General features: G+C 43.4%; 1 protein-coding gene across 7 annotated transcripts in view; it reads right to left on the bottom strand.

Moving 5' to 3' along the window:
• The window catches only part of LOC118415203, a 41,237-nt gene extending 16,593 nt beyond the window's left edge, over positions 1-24,644 (bottom strand). The window contains exons 1-3 of one of the 7 annotated variants that reach the window (XM_035819595.1): positions 24,269-24,644; positions 14,012-14,398; positions 745-891 (exon numbers count right to left, since the gene is read on the bottom strand). Coding sequence is in view for 2 of the 7 variants with exons in the window: in XM_035819592.1 (XP_035675485.1) it covers positions 745-942 (198 nt within the window). In the remaining 5 variants the exon portion in view is untranslated. Of the gene's footprint in view, positions 1-744; positions 2,280-5,458; positions 5,558-12,531; positions 12,629-14,011; positions 14,399-16,117; positions 17,417-24,268 lie in introns of those variants that run through there. The other 6 variants (XM_035819594.1, XM_035819596.1, XM_035819598.1 and 3 more) reach the window with 6 other exon arrangements.
• Positions 24,645-24,943: the final 299 nt, after the last annotated feature.

Genomic DNA, 24,943 nt, shown 5'->3' with positions numbered 1-24,943 from the left:
AGAGGCAGATTAGTGTGATTAAGATCACACACAAAAAAACTCGTCAGAAATCTCCAACCAGACATGGGAAAAGGAAGTCCGGTTCATCTAGACACCTTACGGCGTTCCCGGGTTGCTACGAGCCCAACTGATATATTTGAATACCGATTTGAAGTATCTATTCATCTCTGACATTGATTGCTCAGTCACCATTGCACGGTGAGTGATTCACTTTGGGCTGCAGTTGTACTTCGCTGTTGGCCGGGGCACGACCGTGCTCTATAATTAGGGACTGGTATGACAAAGGAGAACCGAAAAGGTAAGGCAATGTCCCGCGCGCTGTTACACGGATCGTAACACACGAATGATGTGCATTGACCTGCAGTCTTCTATGATTGATATGTTTTTCAACAAACTACGTGATTCACCGAGTGCAGTACTAACCGAATATCTATGACATTATGCCATCATGAGTAACAGCATGACTGTATCATTCAGACTACATACGAAGATTTTACTGCAATTGTCAGGAACAAAGTCATCCTATTGATAGCTAACGTTATCGCTATTGTACACGCTATCATAATCCTAGTATAAAAACAAATGATCACTTATAGGTTGGCAGGGGAGAGAGTATATTAGCAGGGCGTATGTCCATAGAACATCTCACCTCACCTCACCTAGGAGCAATGACCCAAAATTGTTTTCTACCAATGCCAATAGCCTGATGACGATTGTGACAGACATAAAGAATCTGTTCCTAACCTGGAGTGCGTTCTGCAGGTCCCGGTGTCCCGTGCCCTGTCCGGTCCGCTCGGCCTCTCCTGCTCGCCTGTCCGCCGGCAGACTGAGTCTTCTCCTGGTGATGTCCGGGGCACTGGCCCTCCTCGTCACACTAGAACCTCCCAGGTCCTGGATAATAAAGTTCACCTCTTCGTCAACACTCCAATGTCTATGTGCCATGACTATGCTTTTCTCTGAGATGATTTACGATAGGAGGGAAGTACTATCAGGTCTCAGTAGTTCCTCCTTTCCGTCACCCTGTAGGAGCTGTGTTCTGGGCACACAGCGTATTACAGTTGTCGTGGATCTCTCGATGCGCTCAAAGGGTAGGATTCCAGTAGGTCTTTTCGCCGTTCACAAACAGCACGTCGATGGTGGTACCCTTGCGTTACAACACTCTAACTCTAACCTAGCCACTAATCACTACTACTGCGGCCGGACCGTTAGCCAGTCTTCTCCTTGTCTTGTACCAAGACGATGTGGTCTTGTGCTCACGACGTCGTCTAAGACATCTATTCTGTCGCGTATGTCATCATCACCCATCGTAGGGTGGGTCGTTTCTACCCCCCTTAGGAGAGCTGCCGAGGGAAGCCCACGGGAGAAAAAAATGCCAACAGGGTCCTTGGCCTGCCTGCGGCGGTATGACATGTGACACCTGTGGAACGGCGGCTGTCGTCCGTCAGGTGACGTGGGCACAATAGTGACCATGGTAACGGACGGGATCGGAGGCGGGACCCAAGATGGCGCCACGATTTTGTCCAACCGATCCGTGTAAACTATACAAAAGCAAAAGCAAAGCCAGAGAAACCCGCCCTATTGTGACGCGAGGACATAATAGTCAGGCGCCCACAGACGCGCTCCATACATTCCCACTGATCCCTACTGCTCCGCGCACGGCTATCCGCGCTCCCTACAACCTACTCAAAGAGCGGGCACAACGTGTTGTCATTTCCTACCCCCTCGAAGGCTTATACCCAGCTTTAGCGACCCTAGTTTTCATAACCGTGCCGTTGTTGTCTCAACCTTTTGTGGTTGTGTTTTTCTGAGTTTCTTGTGTATTCTACACTCCATTGACAATGTGACATGTGTCATTTGCACGGATAGGCCACATTCCCCTTTAAAGAACCTGTAACAGATAACATCAAGTACACTTTCCCGACCGGATGGACATGTTTGCTGCTCTTTAAGATTGTTTAGAACAGTTCGTGTTTGCTTTCTCTGCTTTTACTACAACTCACTTCTTGTTTAGCGACAAACTTGTTGGTGGTAAACGAGGAGCGTCTGCGTGAAATACACATCCTGGCAAGGTTAGCGTGTCTCCGGATAGAGGACTGTAGAACCTTGTGATGGTTATCAAGGCCCGGACACAGGAGCCAAACACTTCGTGCATCTATCGGTAATCAAACACCACAGGGTATAGAAAACACCAAGGTGTGCCTGTAAACTGTCTCCAACGATTTCCTCAGAAAACATACAGATCGTACGATCGGAAGTTCGCAGTGATGAACACACCAACACCATTACCATAGTGAGCCAGTCTATAATAACTTCCGACATTTGGGGATACACGATACAGAAAATATCCTGTGCGAAAAGTGTCTCAAAACGATCATACCTGACTTCATCTTTTCTCTTATTGAAATTTTAGAGGCTGTTATTTATTCTTGTAGCGCAGAAACAGTTCTATCCCGCCAAGAATGTACTTCGTACGTGTTTTCCAACCTTGAACTTGTATCAATGTCAGCAGAGTGACAGGCAGCTGAGTCAGCCTTACAAAAGAAACACACTTCCTTTCTAACCCTTGACAATAGAATGACTGGTGTAACTATTATTAGTCAGGTGGAATAAAGGAGCACCAACCACGTGCACGGTTAATACGAAAAATCAACATGAATCACTTGACAGTGACTTTGTCCCATTAACCCATGGCTATTGTAGCTGTGACAGTTGGAGTTGCCATTCGTTTGGTTAAGAAAAATGTCAAACATTTCTGAACTCTATTTTCGTACTCGGGTAACGATAAATTACAATGGACAGTGAGCAGGTAAGACAATAGATTCTCGACGTTTTCGACAGGTGATATAGATTATATGAGAATCTTAACCACACAGTCTACCAAATAAAAGCTCACACCTGTCTTTGATTTGATCCATGAAAGTATGGCATAATCATGAAGTCAACGAAAAATCAACCAACCTGCCATGCGACAGGTTAAGGAGTACAGTCAATAGGAGCCTGACATCAAAGTCACGTTCTTTACCTCCAGCGCCACTAGTTTCAGATAACGCACGTAAATATTCGTACCGCTAAGAGAAAAGGCAAATCTCTCCGTACACCTGCGGCACCCCCAGACAGTTTGTTTAGATTGTGGTTCTTGCAGTGTAATGTATTCTAAAATTGCCCTGCATGCGAATATGCAGCTGCTAGTGTCAATACAAAATCGTTACTCACCACCTAGAAGTACTACACAGCCCTGGCTACACTCAACATTATGCTTGCCTAATCGGAATTTTTATGACATCCTCTTTATGATGACATTATATCAGACAGATTTTTTATGTGTCTTCTAAGGTAAAAGTAGTAAGGGCTTTGGGGGAAACGGCTTAGTCATCTGTTGTTGGTGACAGAGATGCGCAGAAAAGTGTTTTTCTAAGCTTTCGTATGAAATAGTCCTATAGAATCAGGAAGTTTTTTCCAACTCTCTAACATCCAATATACGTGCATGTCCTCTACTAGAAAATCAGGTTCCATTTTGACCGTAACCTGCGGTGCAGCAGCGTGCTTAGCGGATTCTATCAGTACTGCACCAAATAAACAGGTGGGTGGAACAGGTGCATCATGGGGAAGGACAAATTACCATACCTAGCCAAGGCAGACCACGACGGTATTCAACAACAATGTTTCCAGCTCTTAAATCACTGCAGTGTCATGAACGAAACAGCCTGTGAACAAAAACAAACTTGAACAAGCCAGTGTACGCGCTTGAAGACGCCTAAAGTTCTGACGGAAATGAACCACTAAGGCAGTAACGTTATAATCTAATCAGAATGATCTTTGATCGGTGACTAAATATTTTCACAGCACACATGATACGGTTATCTGATTCGTTACAAATGGTCATTGACCTTTAGCCAATGGTTCTCCCTCACTCTTAATCGTTTCTCTCAACTTTGGTGCGGGCTGCCTTGGCATTTTCTATCTAAAAACGGTAAAAATGCATGTACATGTTGAAACACTTTGATATTGGTATGCTACCGCTGTTAGGCTTGCTACGGTAAGTGTAAAAAGACAGTGATTGTTCTATAATTACAGGTCTTCCCATGAGCTCCGGAATGACTATGTCACGGATCATTCCCCTCAAAATCTGGGCCCGCAGCGGCACTGCAGTGATAAATGGCGTCTTTTGATCACAAATACCTGCTAAGCTCTGAGCATCATGATCCATACTTTCAGGCCCTGGTACCCATACAGTTTTTTTTCCTGAATTCGCAGTGACATTGTTGGTCTTATTTACCGAAAGGACGATACATAAAGTCAACATCACAGTTCAATCACAGCGCGGGAAATACAAAGACAGGTGACAGCAGCCATGTGTGTACAGTACAAGGGGCTGTCAGCAAGGCAAACGGGGCTGTTTGTCCGCCCGCGGCTGCCTCGGCTGAGTTCTCCGGGACAATGCAGGTGTAATCAGACTGCTGTCGCACGTGGTGTCTGTTCAGGAGAGAAAGCAGACGTGCCCAACGGCGTCGGTCCGGTATTGTTCCGCATAACCCCCATCAAATCTCTCTCAACTATCGCAATTCCAAAACATGCTCCCGTCAATTTGTATTCTACGTGTGTGCAACACTTTAAATCCAAGAAAACTATTGTTTACACCTGGCGTCCAATTCATAAACACACCGTCGAAAGCAAACTTGTATCTTAATTACCTATCTATCTTGTTTCGACATCTTCAAATACTTTGTCATCTCTCAGGCGTTCATTTAGCAAACAATGTTGTTTTGTTGTTGTGCCACAGAAAACAGTGTTGTTTTGTTGTGCTATAGAAAGGGGACATCAAGGAAAAAATAACAGTTCCGGTGGGCTTGGTCCGACCATCCACAACTCAACAATACAATAATAGGTAGTCTTTCGCGTTAAATTCTGCATGTTTACACCGGTGCGACAAAACTGTAAACAATACTATGATTTAGATCAGTGAACAAAGAGGTTGTATGTTGACATGACGTCACATGACGTAGGAGCTTCATCCTAATCTTTCCAACACCAAGAAATATACCAATGACTGAGATCATCTAGAATACTTGGATATCTTTCTTCCAGAGAAAGTAATGTTTTGACGTGTACAGCATACACGAGTAATCGATTAACCCTCTGCACGACATGACATAGAGGCTGCATTGTGCAGGTCCCGCCTAAATTTGCACCCAATAATTTCTCACACAATGCCATGTCGTCAAGTGGAAGAGCTATGACAAGGAATCAATGCCTGACGCCAACGCCCAACGATGTTGAACATGCCGCCAGTTCCCTTTGCTGCAACAACTTCTGTATTCCTATGCAACATTTTCTCTACCCCTCACGAGGCAATGCACATGTCATGACTGCCCTTGCCTAGACCCTCGACACCATATCTATAATAAAACCCAAGTAATATAAAAACATGGAACAATCATCAATATTTCCCGCCACTCACCCCTCTTGTCCTGGCGACGGCAGGTTGTTTGCCTGGCTTTGGGACTGACCTCAAACGGTTAAGTGGCCTCTTATCTAACACCCAGCGTTGTGATCACGTGACAGCGGGGTTGGTGATAGGTCAGACCTGCCACGCGCGAAGGGAAGTGGAGAGACCCGTGTCGTGTTCACCTGAGTACATGTACGTACAGTAGTCTGGGATATAACGTTAGAAAAGGTCGTGTTCACCTGTGTAACGTTACATGTATGTACGGTAGTCTGGGATGAAGACCATAACTTTTCATAGTTCGCCTATAAGTAGCTTAAACAAACCTGAAAAAAATGAACAAAAATGCTTCCAGGTGTGTTGATAACATTGGCTTAACTTGGTCTTCTATCGTTGAATATTTCGTGATTTTGTTTAATTTCGTTCCGACTCAGGTAGATAGAACAATTTTATAATGTCCAAATGCGTTGCACAAATGTAATGGTAACGCGGTGCATTCTAGCTCTGTGTGGGTTAGAATCGATCTGAAACTCTGTTTGCTTCCACCACCAAGGTCAAGTCTTACATTCTCTAGCGTAACAGTAGGACTTTAATCAGGCAGGAAAGGTCAGGAGAAATCCCCGTGGGTTTTACCAACCTTGGAGATAAGCGTACAACACACAGGTGTAAGGCCTCCAGGTCTCCTGCTTCATGTAAATCGTGTTTAAGAGATATTCATTTCTCCTCAAGTTAAGTTGCTTAAACCATTTCCTTTTATCTGCGTCTTAAGGTGAACATTTTTCACACCACTGTGCGGGTAATCAGGCTCAAGAGACCCAACACCCATAGCTAGACATTAAGGGTACTACCGCCAAGCGCGCAGGCTGAGACTTCTTAAACTTGACAGGAACGATTTTAACTTGCCGGGCGGCATTGAAGGTCATTGAAAGGAGGTAAACAAGCCAAGGGGGAATGAAACTATCGCATTGTAAGAATCCCCATGGATTCAGACAAGATCGTATGGTTGGATTGTTTCCAGTATTGCTGGCGTCCTTCAACAAGCATTGCCTCGAACTTCATGAATCGCTGACACAGGAACTACTAGTAATATTCATGCGCAGACAGGACCTTAGACCTGGCATTATGATCTTGCTGTTGTTTCTTCTTTTGAATATTGGGCAGCAGTTATAGTTATGTAATCTCAGTGACTAGCAGTTATCACATAAGACATAAAAATAGATCAACAACTGAGAACACAGAGGAATTCTTACACTTGCGTTTGCAGTGATTGGATCAAATGATTGTCGCCCTTGTTTACAATTGGATAAGATTATGCTGCTTTTCCTTTCTACTTCATATCTTAGAAGAACAGGATGGGAGAAGCTCTACTATTACTCACCAGTCAACTGAAACCTGCTGGGATAGCATGTGCCACTGGTATTCAGCTTTGAAGAAAACAGATTCCTCTACTAAAGCTAGTTTATCGGAGATTTTGTTGTCAGACGGTGCAGTAAAGCTGCGTCAATGATGTCATCCCAAAAAACAACAACAGGAGACAGAATTGTCTTATCTGTGAGATTCGCGCCAGTTTCTGTACTCGATGAGTGTCTGGGCTGGATTAGTAAACGCAATCACTTTACATCAGCAAAACCAACAAGAGTTCAAAACTGATCTCCTGGGACAATACGGTTTAGGGATGTCACGGTGGTGGAAGGACAGCCTTTGCCAAATTAAACAAACATGTCAATTCAACGTCTGGACTAAGACGCATGACATCAATTAAAAGAGATGAAAGGATCTGCTGGACATCCTCAAGGAAAGCAATGTCCGAGCATTGACATCAATGACCTGACATATTGGTCACTGTTCTAAAGATCATCACCATATAATAAATTTATACATGAATGTAGAATTGATTTTTTTCGTCCGGAAAACCATTAAGGGGAAATGAATCATGAGGTCTGAATTTACAAAATTTCAAGATCTACATTTGTAAGCAATATGGTGACTAATTACCAGCGGATGTACCAGAAAACGCCAGGATGCTACAAGTTTCTTCTATTTCTCTGAAATTACATCCAAATCCTTTAAAGAAGAAAGTAAGCACATGGCAACAAAGACAAGCTGATGCTTGTTAGTGCTTGGACATCATGCATGCTATTGGAACTCAGACATGCGCAACGAAGATGTTTTCCTGTTCCTGCTATGTGACGTCACATATATGTTAGAAAACCCTTACACCTCTCAGAATGACGTCATCAAAGGTAAGATTAGGGGAAAGCTCTTTTTCGATAACATCTTGAGTCTTGCGAGACTCCCACTTCAAATTTCAACATATCCTGATCTCTTGACAAAAAGGAGTTCCTTGAAATTCTGACCATAAGGACTTGATGAATTACCTCCTTTTTCAAGCCTTTTCTTTGAAGCGAGGAGAAAAAATTGCACCCTCCACCTGCATGCAGACCCTTAGGGAAGATGGAGGAGGTTTTAGGACGACAGGCGAGGCTCCACATAGCTTCCGTACTTGTGGAGCCATGGCGACTATTGCTGCCTTTTTGTTTGTGATTTCACGTCGCTGACGTGGTTTGGGCAGGTGGGTCAACACGGCGCGGCTGAATGGGCATGGCAGGGAATTAAGCTGTTTGTTCGCTCCAGATGACAGGTCATTGACAGAAAAACCAAGATATTAAGCTTCCGAATAACCGTCAACACATGCAAAAAGCAGATGTGCACCAACTTTGCGGCCACGAAAAGTAGAGCAAGTAAATACCCGTAAACGTCAGCAGGGCGGAATTTCTAGCCCAGGGATACTGGGTTATTACAAGAGGTATATTATGGAATGGCAAATAAAAGAGCACACGGTCTGGAGATGGAGGGAAAACAGGTCATTCTTTTTAGCTGTCAATCAAACTGTGCGTTGTATATAGTTATTAACTGCATGGCAAATGAAGGGTGAAAAGTTTAACACTTCAGGCACCAAACGGTTATTGTTTCTCTTCCACGTAAATGCTTAGTATCATATCACTATAAAGAACATATAATAAATGGTGGAATATTAAGTGCAGATTTTCAGAGCTTAAGGCGTTGTAGTACGACAAAAGGGTGAAGTAAGATTAAGAACGTGGCATCTTTTTTAAAACAATTGTCCAGTGAGCTTGAATGGGGAATGATGAAGTAGAGTTATCGAGTACCTGTCGACCACAGTGTCGCGCCTGACAGAAGTTCAAGAGTATCACACAGCCAAATTCATTGCTGTGCAAATGTTTACCCAGTCGGTATAGTTAACAGGAGAACTCATCAAGGCATTCGTATTGAGCCGACTACGAGCATCTAATTTCAATAGATGACTCGGCACTCATTTTTCATTCACTGGATGCAATAACAACGCCATAATATACCTGGTATCAAAATGATAATAAAACACCTGTGCCCTTTGTCCCTTGCTGGCTGCCGACCCACCGTAAGTTTAAAACAAGATGGGCGTCGTTGGTGGCCTGTACATTGCAGTTTTCGCTGTGTCAGCTCAGACTATTGTATAGGTACTTCAGGTATATGATATCTTCTTCAAAGCAAGTGGCTTACGAGGGAAACAAGCTATCCTAGAATCCTTTACCCTGATTTCCGGACGAAAGGCTGACCTTGTCTTGTCTTTCCTTGTCTGTACTTCAGAAGGAGATGTCTTGATTGCTGCCCTCTTAAGGCACGGATCCATGACCAGTCACGTTGCAGCGCACGTTGCTTGTCTCACAGCAAACAAGGCCGAACAACAGCACTGTTTGAAATAACATTTTGAAGTAGCACTGACAAGCGGATTGGCTTGCAACTTTGTATATCTGACCAAGCGAGAAACCTTCCCGCTTGCAAATATCAATGTCTCTTTTGAAAAGATGGAATATTTAATTTTATAAACTATGGGGGGTTGCCAGACATCCGTCCATGTTCCGGATGGATGACCAGTATGCTCAACCGCTTGCAACCGCTGTTTGGCGTGATCAATCTGTATGAATCAATCCGAAAGTCATGAAATAAAGAATTTGGATTTGACAATCATGCAAGTGGTAGATGATCTTGCAGTACGATGAATAAAAAGACCGCTGAATACTTTTGACGCACCTCTACCGGTAATAGATTGATTGATTCACTGGGAACCTCGTCATTTTAGCTTAAATGATCTCTGGTAATAATGAAGCTTTAGATGGTTAATAACTTAATATAATCATTTCTGAAGTAACAACAAAGAATCCTGACCTAATTCTTAATATGTACACAGATCTGCCCATATTTCCCAACATTTCTTCATGCCTGACATCAACATGTGCATGACGATGCTTATTTACAGATGGCGCTGATGTTTCGGTAACTCGAGGTCATGAAAGACGACGGGCTCAGATCATGTCCCTCGTGTTGTTGTCGGGATTACGTTGCTGATGGATGGCTTACACGTCAGAGTGGATAATAAGGCGTCAACAGACGGCACAGACAATCATTAGAAGTACCTGGAAACTTAAACTTTTGTCAACAAACCTTTCTGTTTATTGATCAAAGCAAAACAGCGACTTTTGAGGGTCAGGCGTATACCGATATCGTTTCTGAGTAGGCGTAGAGGCCTGCAACAAAACATTTGCACCACAAACCTAATTTTACGTACAGTAGCCATTTAATTCTTTCCCTGAACCTTAACGATTGTGAATGAAGTTCCGACTGAGATAGCCAGTGTGTTTACTTATGTTTTTCAACTACAGCTGCCCTGTTTACTGTGACAGTAAGTTTACCTACCCTCCCTTGTATCGGAGGTGTCTTAGGAAGTGAGATAAGATCAGGGAACTGTTTATATGTTTCTTTAGGTAGATTCGAATCTGTAACTTCTGCTCACCAAATTGAAACAGCACAAAAGACTTCAACCAGGCGCATTCTGTCAATGCTTTCGAAGTAAACAAGCTCGACGGTTGCCCTAAGGTAGCGTTACCAAAGAGCCTGGAGGCCATGGATCAGTCGGAGATGTCCTTTGAATTGTGGACAGTAGGGAATTGGGAAAACTAACTACATAATCATCAAAAGGATCATCAATAGCAGGAAAATAAAGCATCAATGTATACTTATCCTTAGGGTCTACCCTGTATGTGTGTATGTGAGAGCAATCAGGGATTCCTATACAACACTCGAGCACTCCCATACAACATCTTGTACATTGTATGATGGAATAACCTCAAGTAAGTACGTAAAGTGCATCATTCTACAGAACCTTCGTCCCCACGCAACAACTAAGGTCAGCATCAATCCTGTACATGCGAAACTGAACCTCCGAGCTCACAGCCAGAGCGTTTAACCTTCCAAAAGATACACACTGACTCTAATGACCCGTATTACTCTTTGAACTTGCTTTCTATTACCTGCTTGGTTGCTCTGCAGCCCACAAGTACGGGCAGGGCAATAAGGTTTGAATCACGTGGTTATGGATAACGATGGAGGATTGGGCATCCCTCTAACTTCTTACATGTGACATCAGCTGATAATAGAAGCTAATCTACCGGTTATGTTGACATCAATTGATTTCATACTTCAACCAAAATTGTGAATGCAGCTACCAGACTAATCCACCAAGGCACATGTAACTTGCGGTAGGAAAGGATGTCACCGTCTACTCCCAACTCATCAGAGTTTACATTAATAGGTGTATTAATGGCAACCATTTTCAGACACTTGTAGCGGATTACTCCCCTCGTTCGTGTTGTTACTACGCTTGGTGGGTCCCTGCAATGCCGTTCTACCAACATTCAGGCGAGCCATCGCAAATAGAAGCCATTGAGACATGCCCGGCGCCTGCCCACTTACGCACCCTCCAGGTCTAACAAGCAGAGTTGACCGCTGCAGCTGGCGCAGGAAATAGCCTGTAAAACGAACGCAAACAGACGGAATTCCACTCCATATTCAACCACTCCTAGAGCCCTCCAGCGTTGAAGGCCAAGAGCGCCTCATTGTTTTGACGTCGGCTAGGCAATGCTAGTCTGACTTTGGAGTGCAGGGGTAGGGGGTATACCCGTGTGTTGGTAGTGTTTACATCAGTTCCCAACGTCGTTGGAGATTTTTATCACTCTATTATAAGGGGTATCATAAAGTTGACAGATGCTAAGCTATCTACTAATTTCCTGCATATGCTATATATGTGTGTTTAAATTTCTGGATGGAACTAGGCAGCAATGGTATCTGTTAGGTTCAACTACCGTACTTATAATGGAAGAACAAGACAGCAGGTTATGATTATGATTTAACCATTACATCACTAGCTATCTCTGACTTCAAGTGAAACTATATTCGCTGCTTCCAAGCCCCATACTTTGGTAAACACGACTGTGGTCAAACTCCCCTACACGACAGAGTATATGGTGCACAGGTGTCTGCTGGCCAGGTAACATACCTGGCACGGAACAACTGCTGGCTTCAAACAACTCACTCTGATAGCGCTCGTGTTATGACGACGCACCCACTTAATCCACCTGCTGTTCATACAGACATCCCTAAAGGTCAAAGGTCATGGCTTCCCTCGCACCTTCCACAAAAGTTGACACCATGATGTTTTTAGCGATGCAAATATTTCTTGCAACTGTTTTGTTTTATATATCTCCCTCACGACAAAAAACAAAAAATGTTATTTTCAGGACAACAGACATTTAAAAAATCGTTTCCTTCTTGTTTGTTCGCTAAAGAATGAAGATTGTTTGTGGTATACAATGTTCCCTTTCTAGTCTATTCTTACAGCTTATGCAGTGAATTGTAGTCAAGGTCACAGGTGACGGTTATAGTAAACGGCAGCACAATGGCGACCACAACGTGCTACAGGAAGAACCATGTTTGATAAAGCACAAAACTAGTTTTGAACAATATACAAAAGCAAAACATTGTCGGAAAAGGATTCTGTCTACGTGTCTGAAACAGGTGGATCTTTTGAAACTGTTGAGTAGTGTCAAATGTTCTAAAACAATAGGATGCCTTTTGAAAAGGATAGATGTGCTCATTCCCACGACCCAGAATTTAGCATAAATATAGTCCTGATATAATGTTACACCGGCATACCTGACAAAAAGGTGGAAAATAACATGATTGACACATACCATGTTTATCAAGCGATCCTCGCTACGTCAGTACCTGCAGCAACTAAGCCTTGCCAGAAACAGCTGGGGCTATGTCGTGTTTCATATGAGGATCAAACTTCGAAAGTGTTCCTTTGTGATACAAGTGGACAGCCACGTGTTCTCGATGGCAAGCTTGCCATGGAAAAGTGACGTCAGAGTTTGTCAAACCAGGATCCATGTTGACGCAATATTCTAGCCCTGTACAACGTTTGGATTAGGTGTTCATGATGTAAGAAAAGTGTTTGCTATGCATATGATACAATATTCATTTACACACGTTATGTTGAACAAAATGCATTTGACCAATTTGATCAAAATGCATTTGATGCATTTGATACACCCATAGTCAGTAACATAAATCACAACAAGCTTAGATGTTTGTGGGTTTCACTTACTTTTTATGTCCTGAATCACCTGTATGTTTTCTCTACGATATCCATATTTTTATCTTTCTCCTATCTTATCTTATCTAATGTATTTTTGTTTCAATTCATATTCCTGTGTCACTACCGCTTTCCGAGATAAATACCTCGTGTCCCGGAGAAACAATGTTGCATAGCAAGTTTGCCAAAACTGGTCGCCATTTGGATTGGCATGTTGGTGAGATTACAAAGATAACATTGACGAGAATTCCTGTCTCAACAGCGAACAAAATGTATCTATTCACTCTCTGATAGCCTCTCTATGCGTTAATAGCTTGTGGAAAACCCTCCCTAACCCTGCCCACAGAGCTTCTTTATGCTGATTAATTTGTGGAATTTGTGGTGATTACGGTTAATTGTTCTCTACGGACACCTGTTCCCAAGGTTTACTGGTCATTCAGGCGTTTTCAAAAATCCATACTTTCAACGTTATATATACATTGTACGACAGAGAAAGAATTTATATAATAACACATAACACTAGTATCATCCCCAGACAGTATGACAAGACAAACTATTATCAAATCCTTTTCAATAACTATCAGTAAAGACATGACCTAATTTTCTTAGTGGCTCATATATATGTTTCTGCCCTGCTAAGATAGGCAAGCCGCCAGTGGTGACTATCTTCCATGGCAACGTGATGAACTGCCGCTGGGTGGCAGGCACTGTGCCAAAGTCACAGAGAAAATTAAGGGCTGGGTCTGTATTAGGATCTATTAGATACTGGCACAGACTTAGATCAGGGTTGTTTGAAAATGGAAGATGCAGTCCAGTTTCCCCATAGGGGTGAAATACGAAACTAAGATTGCAAAGAGGGCGTGGAGCAAACAAAATAATCAATAATTGGACAAAATCGTTGACAGGTTATGAGATCAAGTAACAGGCACAAATATTCATAAGCATTCATGCATAGTGCACACGACAAGAGGGAGCACTCGAAGCCGGAGTATCCGTTGCACCCCCACAGCCTGACATTACCCCTCACCACACCTAGAGACGCTTCTATGTGAGACGAGATAAACACTTCAGCTCACCTGCACGCCGTGATGACCCAACCCTGCAGCCACAACGTCGTCACGATGTTCTCTCCCTTCCGTTCACCTTTCACCGCTTGGCTGCTGGTCTTGCCTCGGTCTAGCTAAGATTCGCTCCGGCAAGCACTTGCCCTTGTTGGAACCAGCTCCTTAAGATCTGGGGAAGACGCGCCGTCCTATGAAGACAGTTTTCTTAAACCCGACTGTCTTTGCAGTCTCACGATCAGGCCGGTTCTCCCTCTGTCTGCATAAGTAGGCCGGAAAGCTTGTTGTTGTTGGTGTGGATGAGCGGCTCGCCCGTCCCTCCTTGAAATAATTCCCAGCTAACAATACGGGATTTCCCTGCTCAGATTCTGGATCTCTGGCGAGAGCTGCAGTCGATGACACCTGTTACAAAACAGAGTAGTGTTAGGTTGCTGTAGGTACCACGTGCACAGACATGACGGGAGGGACAAACGCATATCTCAAGGTCCTCTCTGCCTACAAAAATGCCAACTGGTGTTAGTAGGAGATATGTTGCGCTTATGTCTTTTTCGGTTTAGATTACTACAGGATGGCTACATCATGATGTTAACAGACGTGATATAACTATTAAAGCACAACAGAGAACTTATGAAATACAATCTAAAGCAGTCCAAACTACCTGACCGACTTACCATCGACAGATTCACCATCAATATACATGTATATATATTTAAGAGTATAAAAAAAGTTTAACGATAGTTCCTAGTGCAGTACACGGGAGACGACAGGTTCCTGGAAGTTGTAATGAGGAGACGATAATAAGCATACTAATGAACTATTGCTGTCCAGCTTTATGTGACATCAACCGGCCAATTTTACATGTCCTTGTGACCCGCATAGGCAGTATCTGAGTCATGTGACATTGTTTTAGGACGCCGGTAGCGTCAGTTTTTAGTAAGCCTCAGCTTAGCCACGCAAGACCCGTGTCCACAGCACAACAAGGCGCTGAGGCACGTCCGCACACTCCTCACCAAGCCACAGGTGCAGCGGGCCGTGGGATGGCGCTGCTGTATGCTACTACTGTCTTACAACCAGGCGGGCTCCCCTCCCCAGCACAGCGTCATAGCCCTGGGGCGCGGCCGTACGTAGTACAGTGACAGCAGTGCCATGTAGTCCGGCCATGGTACACTGACAGCAGTGCCCAATGGTCTGACCGTGGTACATTGACAGCAGTGACCTGTGGTCCGGCCATGGTACACTGACAGCAGTGCCCAGTGTTCCGGCCATGGTACACTGATAGCAGTGTCCTGTGGTCCGGCCGTGGTACACTGATAGCAGTGTCCTGTGGTCCGGCCGTGGTACACTGATAGCAGTGTTCTGTGGTCCGGCCGTGGTGCACTGACAGTAGAGCACGGACAGTGGTCAGTTAAGAGTTAAAGTTGCTCGTGCATCTATGCAGATGCTTAGGGTGGCGCCCATCTCCAATTCGAAGCCCTTGGGCCACACATTTGTGCAAGTCACTACAGCAGGGGGCTGGTCCGCTGGTAAAATGACAGCCATGTCCAGTGGTCCGGTTTTGGTACACTGACAGAAGTGCCCAGTGGTCCGGCCGTGGTACACACTCACATCAGTACATTCCTAATTCTACATCCTCGCAATAGCACGTATCCCGACATAGTTTTTACTAAATTTAGTTTGCATGAACTAAAATCCCACAAACTGCTAAGGCAAAATAAACAGCCGTTCCTTTTTGACACCTGCTGGTTACAATAGATCACGAAATGAGCCATTATTAGATTACAATAACAAAAACCATAGAGCACACTGCCAAAACTTTGAATGAAGAATAATTCACACATGGGTAGCTAAATACTGTAAAAGAACCCATAATTGACCAATTTTGACAATCTACAAAACAGAGAAGTGGACAAGGAGGCAACATTTATAGTTTCAGTGACTTTGCTAAGTGTACCAGACGTAATGACGGTACTATAGCATACACTTCAGCTAGCTCACTAGTATCATTACATATTGCCACTTGAACAGATACAGTTTGGGCGTGTGTATCAAACTGAGCATAAGTAACATATTTTGAAGGATAACAAGATAAGATTACATTCTTAAGCTGTTTGAAGCACATACCGTATGCTGAAGTTCCCTGAGAAAAGGAGGGGGTGCAGACAGCACGTAGAACCAGGAGACCACTTAACCTCAGCTTAACCCGTACGTCGGGCTGTACGAGATGACATAGCGTCGTCTTCACACGTTCGCGACGTGGCAGAGGCCGACAGAGTCGTCCGAAGCCTCCGTTGTAGTTGTACCCTTACTTTGGATGACAGCACCGAACTGTTTTTGCTGTCTGAACTCACGGCACGGGTTGGCCCTGGTTCGGTAATCACTTGCAACGACCAAGGGGGTCGACTGTACAATGGCCTGCTTGTCTCACCTTTTCCTACAGAGCTCTCTGTTCGTGTCTGCTGGAGTCCAAGTACGTCGTCACAGTCGGGCCGAACACACACCCATGTAGAAGCGATGTTCTACCGCCACCTGACACAGACAACTGCGGTAACGACGATTTTAGGCGAAACAGGCGGAATAAATTGTCGCCTATAGTGCGCCCTTGGGACAAACCCCTGCCTCTCCTGTCCTACCCAGTCAGGAACGTACCGGGGAAACGCGATACTGCAAGAGTGGTATAATGTATTTACACTGTCCTTTGAACGGGAAAATTCCCGCCGAATGTGATCGGGTCACCTGCACGCGATAATAGGGGGCGCCAAGGGTGTGTAATGCTAGCCCTTTCGTCGCAAACCCCTCTCAGCACAAGGTAGATCATATATTTCCCTTGCTTATGAGTGTATATTATTGCGGAGAGTTTCACGCTAAGTATGTGTTTTGCGCTTCAATTACTTCAAACAACGCGAACACGTTGAAACAAAGAAAAAGGAATCCTAATTTATGATATCGCTGTATTTCCTTTGTTTCAGGTAAGATTTTTGACAGTTCTAGTTATCATTTAACAAGCAGCTAATCCATGTAATGGAACGCAGTACTTGATAAGGTGCCTTGCTAATTACCTGTCAACAATGTATGTCTGTCAGTCTGATTTATACGGCATTGACTTCACAAGGATATGGGCTGTTTTCCAACAGGTTGTTTGAGATATCACAGTCATTGGCGCATTCTGTCTGTTGGCATGGTTTTCAGTAGTGGAAATTATATTGTGTAGTCACTGTAATGTAATAGATATTGACTTTATCGGCCATGCCACTACTATGGCGAGAACACCAGATCTCGCATGACCATAAATTTACACCGGAAGTCGTTAAATGTACCAATAGTTGCAATTGAAGGACAAGTAGAGGCCTGATGTGATTGGCTGATTAGTCGCTATAGCAACCAACAAGGATGATTATTATATTTAGGTACTTCGTGTGAGTAATTAGGGGTAGGGAAAACTCCTCCCTACGTCAATTTTTAGTCTTTATTTACAAACATTTTATTGAGAATACGTTTTTCTGACATTGTATAAATCTCAAAGATATCTGATCTGTATACTAGTAACTGTGTGTCTGGTGATGACTCCACAAAACTAGTGGTTCTCTCAAAGTGTGGATTTTTGCGGACGTGCTATTTCCCAATCTTGGTGTAGAGCAGAATTGTATTATTAGTTCTGGTGCACCAGCAGAGGAAGGCATACAAGACGCTAATGTACAATCTGATCTATCAGTGGCAAGGCAGTATTCATACCTCCACGGTGCACCGTGGCCTGTTGGATGCTGAAAACTCCCTTACCACCGATAGATCTGCTTGGAGATTAACAAGACGCGTTGCAAAGTAAACCACGGGGAAAAATAAGACAGAGCTGACTACACAGCTGCTTGTAGGTTAGTTCTTTTCACTGACGTAAAGGTAAACCTCCTTCAGAGTGATGAGCTATGCTTAAAATTCTCTTCTCTTCTCTTCATACCGAAATGCCAAATCGTCATCACAAGATTATGCTTAGAAAACGTGACATTACTTTTTGTTTGAAATAAAGATTGTCTGTCGGGGAGACTTAGTTATTAGTCATTATTTGCATAATTGTTATCTGTAATTGTTTTACCTGACATAGATTAGATATGTTACGTGGATTAAAGTCATATCATGGAATTGGGGAAACACTTAAATCATAGATTGTCCTCATTGATTAACTTGCGGCAAATTGAGACCTGATTTTTTGCGCGTGCACACACACAAACAGGCTAAAAACTGTGCCTCCACTATACATTGAGGTAAATATGGCAATCGGTTGTATATAACGTTATGACAATGGAGTGGGGGGGGGGGGGATGAAATATCAGCATAGGTCAATGACCTCTGGAGCGGGAAACCCTCCCCAGGTGTTGTATGCACACATACGTAATAGAGATGAGATGGGACCAGATAAGAGCGATTTCAAGGTAAACCGTCAGTGCATACATTTTGAAAAGTGTCAATCAAAAAAACCTATATGGCTATACAAATAAATATCTGTTGCGTATATGGCGCAGAATATCATGATATAAAGACATATTGATATGTATTAAAGCTGCCGTTAGATCATATGTGGAAAGTATGCCAATGAAATGTGGCCTACAGGCTACAACTGACAGTTTATAATGAGTCACTCTGCTAGATTTCAGGGTCGGAAATTAAGGTTGTTATTGGAGGCCCAACACTTTGTTAAGCAAATATACAATTTCAGAAACAGGGAGAATGCAAATAAAGCATCCTTTGATAAAACTATAACAATTACAATTTATGTTTGTTATAACGTACTTGCGAATTTGAAAACTTGGAGAGTGCGTTTTGCTGGATTGCTTTGTTGGTATGATAACAATAGACTCACCTTTATCGGGGTTAAGATAGCAAGGTTTGCCTAGCCGATTCTGTTTGCTGACATAATGACATGAGTCTTTGGAGCAGACAAGAAAATTACGAATAAAAAAAACGACGTTCGACGAAGGTATCCTGCCGAGAATACAATAGCGTCCCGCCTGTTTTGACAGGACTGAAGATAGATCACAAACTCTCCGCCGGTATTCGGTAGATCCAGTTCTGCAGGTACGCAACACAGCAGATTGTTGTGATCAAAAGACCTGCCACATCTCCCTCAGGGAGTCCGACAGTCTAGTTCCAATGGTTAATGTTCTAAAAGCCAGCAAAGAAACCCCTCAGGTGGCAACCGTGTGGACAACAAAACCTACCGAGACTATAACTATATAAGTTAGATACTATCAATGGTTGTTGTTGTTGAAGACAGAGATACCGCACGCCAGACTGACAAGTACTACAGTTAATATCTTACTACTCTACAGTATGAAACCTATCGACACTTTTTACACAACGTTTTCCCGACAGACAGACTGGCTTTTACAAAGGAAATGTATTCTTACTGGATGTTTAGAGAAACTACTAGAGCGTTTGTGAGCTGTCATCGGTTTGGGGTGAAATAACTTATCGCAACATTCAAGTATTTTGCCATGATTCCGCCAATTTATTCTGCAGTACAGCGTACATGTCAGGAGAACACGCCTGCCAAGATGACTGTTTTAACCACTGGACTTTTACCTCCATAAAATGGAGGTATAGTTTTTAGTATGTTAGTCTGTGTGTATGTATCTCCACAGCAATAACTTAAGAACCTCTAACATTACATTGATTGTGATGATATTTGGTAGGTGGGTATACGGTTGATTTTGAGTCCTCTGGTGGCTGACCTTTGTACTGCAGAAGACCCTCCGGTTTTAGTGTCTTTTGATACGGCTTTGTTGCTGAAACTTTTTGACCCAGCCCAGCTAGGTATAACAGCAATTGGTGCATGGGAACTTCCGACACGTGTCGAGACGAACAGTACATTAGACACGTTAACGACCCGTCAAGTTCAGACAAAACAAACTAAACACACAACTCACCTCTCCACATTCCCGTCCAAACTACAATAGCGTAACAAGTGGGTACTGATATAAGTCATAGCAGAAAGGTACATACTTCACCAAAGAATGAAAGGGCATCACAATATACAAGTAGACTATCTCTCCCTTGCTTGGCGGGAAGACAACAAGGGTCTATCAGAATTACGCATACATCTCTTGATTGTTACCGTAATCCATTCTGTACTATCAGACGTAATCATGTATTCACGATCGCCCAAATCATAACATTACAGGCACATATTGTACGACAATCCCATGCTACATAGTTAGACAACCTAGGCCTACACATACTTGGTATTTTGTGACACCCCTCAATGTGCCAGTATTTCTTTATGTACATACTTAACAAACGTCTCCATTGATCAGGACTTGAGAACAGGTAGAAAAGGGCTAATCCAAAAGCTAGAAAGGCAAAATCGTAACGTTTCTCAGGGTCCAGAGAGGCCCGGTGCTCCGGAAATCGGGAATCAGAAATGTGATCTTAACTAAATAACTTACTATCTCTACTTGGAGGTTAGAAAAGGACGACCCAAGGATGATTCACGGTAGTCCTGCAGCGTCCGTTAGGACGACACCTGATCGGACAAAAGCCGTCCTGTGACAGACAGTAACGGCTCACTGAGGCGATTCCCACAGACTACCCGTTATCCCCTAACCCTGCACGCTTTGTCGAGAACGCTTTGGCGTCCGGCCACCGTTTGCACGTAAACAGAACGTGGTTTATTCAGAAGAGACGTTAGTGTGTCCTTGTCCTATTTTGGCGTTCTGTCCAAGAAACGGTGTTGCAGAAACAGTGAAGTCCTCAAAACCGATTGATTGAGGTTATCAAACGAAGGATATCTTAAATAGATAAAAGAGGAATACCGTGGAAAATGATGTATCAAATATATTTTGATCAAACTTTAATCCATAGCAAATGATTTTTATGATTAAGGATGCAAGAATAAGTTGAGATAGCATTGCACATTCGACGAAATAAACTCTCATACTGCACATTCCACGAAATATACAGATTGATGTCAAAAGAACATTGTTCACTCCCTGTTTTTCAGTAGCGGTTGAGCCACGGTCATGTTGTCCCAGTAACGGGAGAGGTCCCTCTCCTCCGCGCTAACCTGCCCGTGTCGCGTGGTGGGCTAAAGAGGACGGGCTCTGGTGGTGCAGGAAACCGCAGTAATGCGTCACTGGTGGAACAAAGCACAGAGCAAAGCTCTCCACTTCTTCTGGCAACGGCGGTCATAGGCACGTTGGGGAAAGGATTAGGTAACGATGCTTTCAGCAAAATAGACAAGGAATACCTGGGGGGTCACGTTCGCATTGTGACGATGTTTTCCATGCTTTTACATCGCCATTGAATCTTTAATTCCAAAGGTCATATGTGTTAAGTTATTTGGAGTTGGTGACGACTTTGAAATGTTGGAGCCGTCATAACGTCACATGCAAAAAATATAAGAGCAGTTTTGACAGGCTGCAAACGTCATTTTCACAAAATTCCAGTCGTCTGTAGGTAAAACGCGCTTTCAACACAGTGAATGACCAGGGCCATGGTCGATTATCGTTCCACAGTACACGGCATGTGAAGAACTATACAGAGTGATGACATCTCACGTTCCAACAAAATTCTGGATGGGTACATACATCTCTTTCTGACATCTTCCAGTGCTTAACGGCATTTGGAAAGTCCATCATGGCTTTAGACACCTTCCTGTTCTGCATGCGGTGTACACAAACATGTCGTCTCTACGAGGTTTTATTTAAGTAGAATAGAACCTCGTTTTATTTAAGTAGGATAGAACCTCATTGGTCTAAGAGGCAGGGCGTATGAAAATAAACATTTGATAAGAGGTATAAACGTTGTTGCAAATGATTCCAGGACAGTAAGAGTCATTGCCATACTGAGAGGACAAGGTGATATCTCGTAAGTAAGGGAAGATAACACCAGAAACAGGAAATAGTTGTTTTCCTTTCGACCTTGAGTAAGACAGAGAAGTTGTGCAAGACAAATCCTTCACTGATTCACCCGATTTAATAGTAACATGAACTGTAGGGAGGTAAATATAGTTGATGCAAGAAGTGAACTGTCGACGTCACATACAGTAAACTTAAATCATGTTGAGGGACTATCCAAAGACGATGGTCTTGGACGATGCCTGCCATCTAGCGAGATGAAACATATTGCAAATACCGTACAATACTGACTGCAGACGTGTCACAATACTTCGTAGAAAACACCGTTTACGGGGTGGTCTAAGGACCTGCTTTCCAAGGACGTCCTTGCCAAAATCCAACCATTTTCTCCGTTTTTGAAATACCACAAATAGTACGGCTACTTAAGCCCCTCTCCTCACCTGGACTAGAGCAGGCGGGAAGTACCACTCTGCCACCGCCAGGGACAATCATGGCGCGTTACTGACGTGCCACAAGCGCGCTGGACACTTGACCGGACATCGTCACCTTGATGGGGGGACTGGGGAGGTACATGCCTCAGTCTGGAGGAGACACAACATGTCACTGTCTGTCAGGACTCAGGAATGTACCATACATCCTTAAGGTATTGTGCGAAGAAGTACTGCACTGAAGATATTCAAAAGTCTTTCCGTTGCTCTTCTATGAAGTGCCCCAAGTCATCATTTGACTGAAACTTAGCTTTCGTTTCTGATGTTTTCCAATATATTGCGTCTCAATGCAAGCGTCTTTGCTCCTACGTTTACACGCTGATATCAAATTTTGTGTCCTGTACAGACTGAGTGCACGTAATTTCCAATCTATTTTTTTTCAAATATGATACAGAATATCAAGAGAATATGTAATATTTATCCGTAATTGAGAATATGTAACATTTATCCGTAAATACAACGTAGCCAAGTATCAAACCAACGAACCGACCAAAAAATGAAACAAGCCGGCCAGCCAACTGACAATGCTTCTAGTTCCGCGTGGCAAACAGTGAAACCATGAAAGAGCGAACAGCACAACATTTTGCAAAGGAAAAAAGGAAGGCCTGTGTTGAACGTCTGTGTGCGTGACAGAGATGTATAATACCTAGTGTTTACATCGCAACTTACATTCCATCACCATGGTAACAGATTATCCCCATGAAAACTATTTTAGGAGTCCGGATTAAAGAAAGGGAAGAATTTGGGTGTTTAAATATTTGCAGCCATAACCGTCAAGTACAAATGTACTAGTGTTTTAAAGGCGCTATTGTGTGCCATAAAGCACATTCCATTTTCTATATGACAGATTATCTTGTAAAAGTACTATTTTAAGAGTTCGTGCTGAAACGGGAACCTTTTTGGTGCTTATATATTTGCCATCATAATGGCCAAGTACTGGTGTTTGAAAGGTGCTATTGTTTGTCACAACTGACAAGTGCTATAGTAACTAGTGCTGAATGATAAGTCATTATTTGGTCACGTAACGTCGCCCAAGAGTAACACAATTACAATGTACTTTTATTACTACCAGGTATTTAACTTCCCTTATTACACCAATACAATATCATTGAGTACACAATCTAATATTTCAATATGCCCTTATCTACGTTTTGTGATACTGAAATTCCTTTTTTGTCAAAAGAACGTAGAACGATAGTAAATGAATGTCTAATGATTTTAATCTATAATACAGTAACCTCTGACAACTCAAGGCATTTCAGGACAAGGCTACTGCAGCGTTGTTATTTCGTCTTTGAGTACCATTGAACAATGAGTATCGTTGTACTCATAGCACCGATCGATAATTTTGCTACTACGGTACACCTTCTATGTCTCAGTTTTGGAGGTTCTACTCTCCCTCCCTGGTTATCAGAGCAGGCACAAGCTTTTCTACTGAGATGACACTGAAGCTTCATTAGATCCACAACATGCAGTGAAAGAAACAAGAAAACAAATGCCAAGCCACACTCAGTTCCAGTATGCCGAACCACCTGTCAGATCTGGTGTGTCAGATACAATCGTCTGATCAACGTGCAACCTATAAGGCTTCATATGTCCGTTATACATGGACACCTGATACATCAGCTGGAAAATATTTCTCACCGTCTATTTGAGCCCTTGACAACCTTATCCGTTATCGATTGAAATCACTTCGCTCCAACTGCATGACTAGTACTACGAGAGCTATTGTTCGATGATTTAATTTGAACTCCTGCTCCCTTTCTGCGCTAATATTAACGTTGTATCAACGCGATGTATTTCTATAGAAAGAAATACTTCACGAATACCAGCTATATTACTGAGATATAGCGTCAGACAGCATTATCTGCGTTAGTGTTCTTAATGTAATGTTTAACACACAGTCGGTCACACAAGAGGTAGAACACAGAACACCTTACCTGTTCAGGGTTGTGATCGGCCCACGAGGTTGGAGAAAGTTCCGCGGTTTCTTCGGCCTCTCTCCCGGATCCGTCCCGCCGAGTCCCGCTCGCGTCCGGCTAACTTCCGCTGTCATATATACCCCTCGGGGGTGATAAATGTCAAGACTGACACACTGACAGACTCACACCAAGGGATACTCTGGTGTAAAAAAATATCTTGAGAAGGACCCAGTAAAGTCTTGAGTGCGGAGGTGGCGTGTCGGTGGCCCGCCAGCGGACACCTGTCGTACTTCTGAACAGAGGCCCGGGCCAAGATTATTTATATACACCTGTTAAGACGAGTAAACAACGCTGACGGTAGCCTGGTAGAACGCAAAATATTTGCTGGTAGCGGGGAATCCACATGCTGAGTAAAGACAAAGGTATGTGGGGCACGTGGTGTCAGTAACAAGAGTGTACCTTACTCTATCACACGGGCTTAGGCCGGGCGCTGCCGGGAAGAAAGGGCCATTTGTTATCAACTTCGTAAACACCGAGTGAAACTTGGAATGTCACAGGGATAGTTTGCATTCCAAGAAGGTTTGCGTCTTAAAGATTGAGCGAAGGAAAGAAAAGCTGGTGGAGATTGGGTGTTGTGACGCAAGTTTTGGTATTGTCACCTGTACTTCCCAACACCTTGGGTAATCGACCGTA

Source organism: Branchiostoma floridae, chromosome 5 (assembly GCF_000003815.2).
Source record: "Branchiostoma floridae strain S238N-H82 chromosome 5, Bfl_VNyyK, whole genome shotgun sequence".
In the NCBI taxonomy this organism is placed as follows: domain Eukaryota; kingdom Metazoa; phylum Chordata; class Leptocardii; order Amphioxiformes; family Branchiostomatidae; genus Branchiostoma; species Branchiostoma floridae.
The sequence above is the reverse complement of the archived record's forward strand: the minus strand, read 5'-3'. Positions and strand labels throughout refer to the sequence as shown.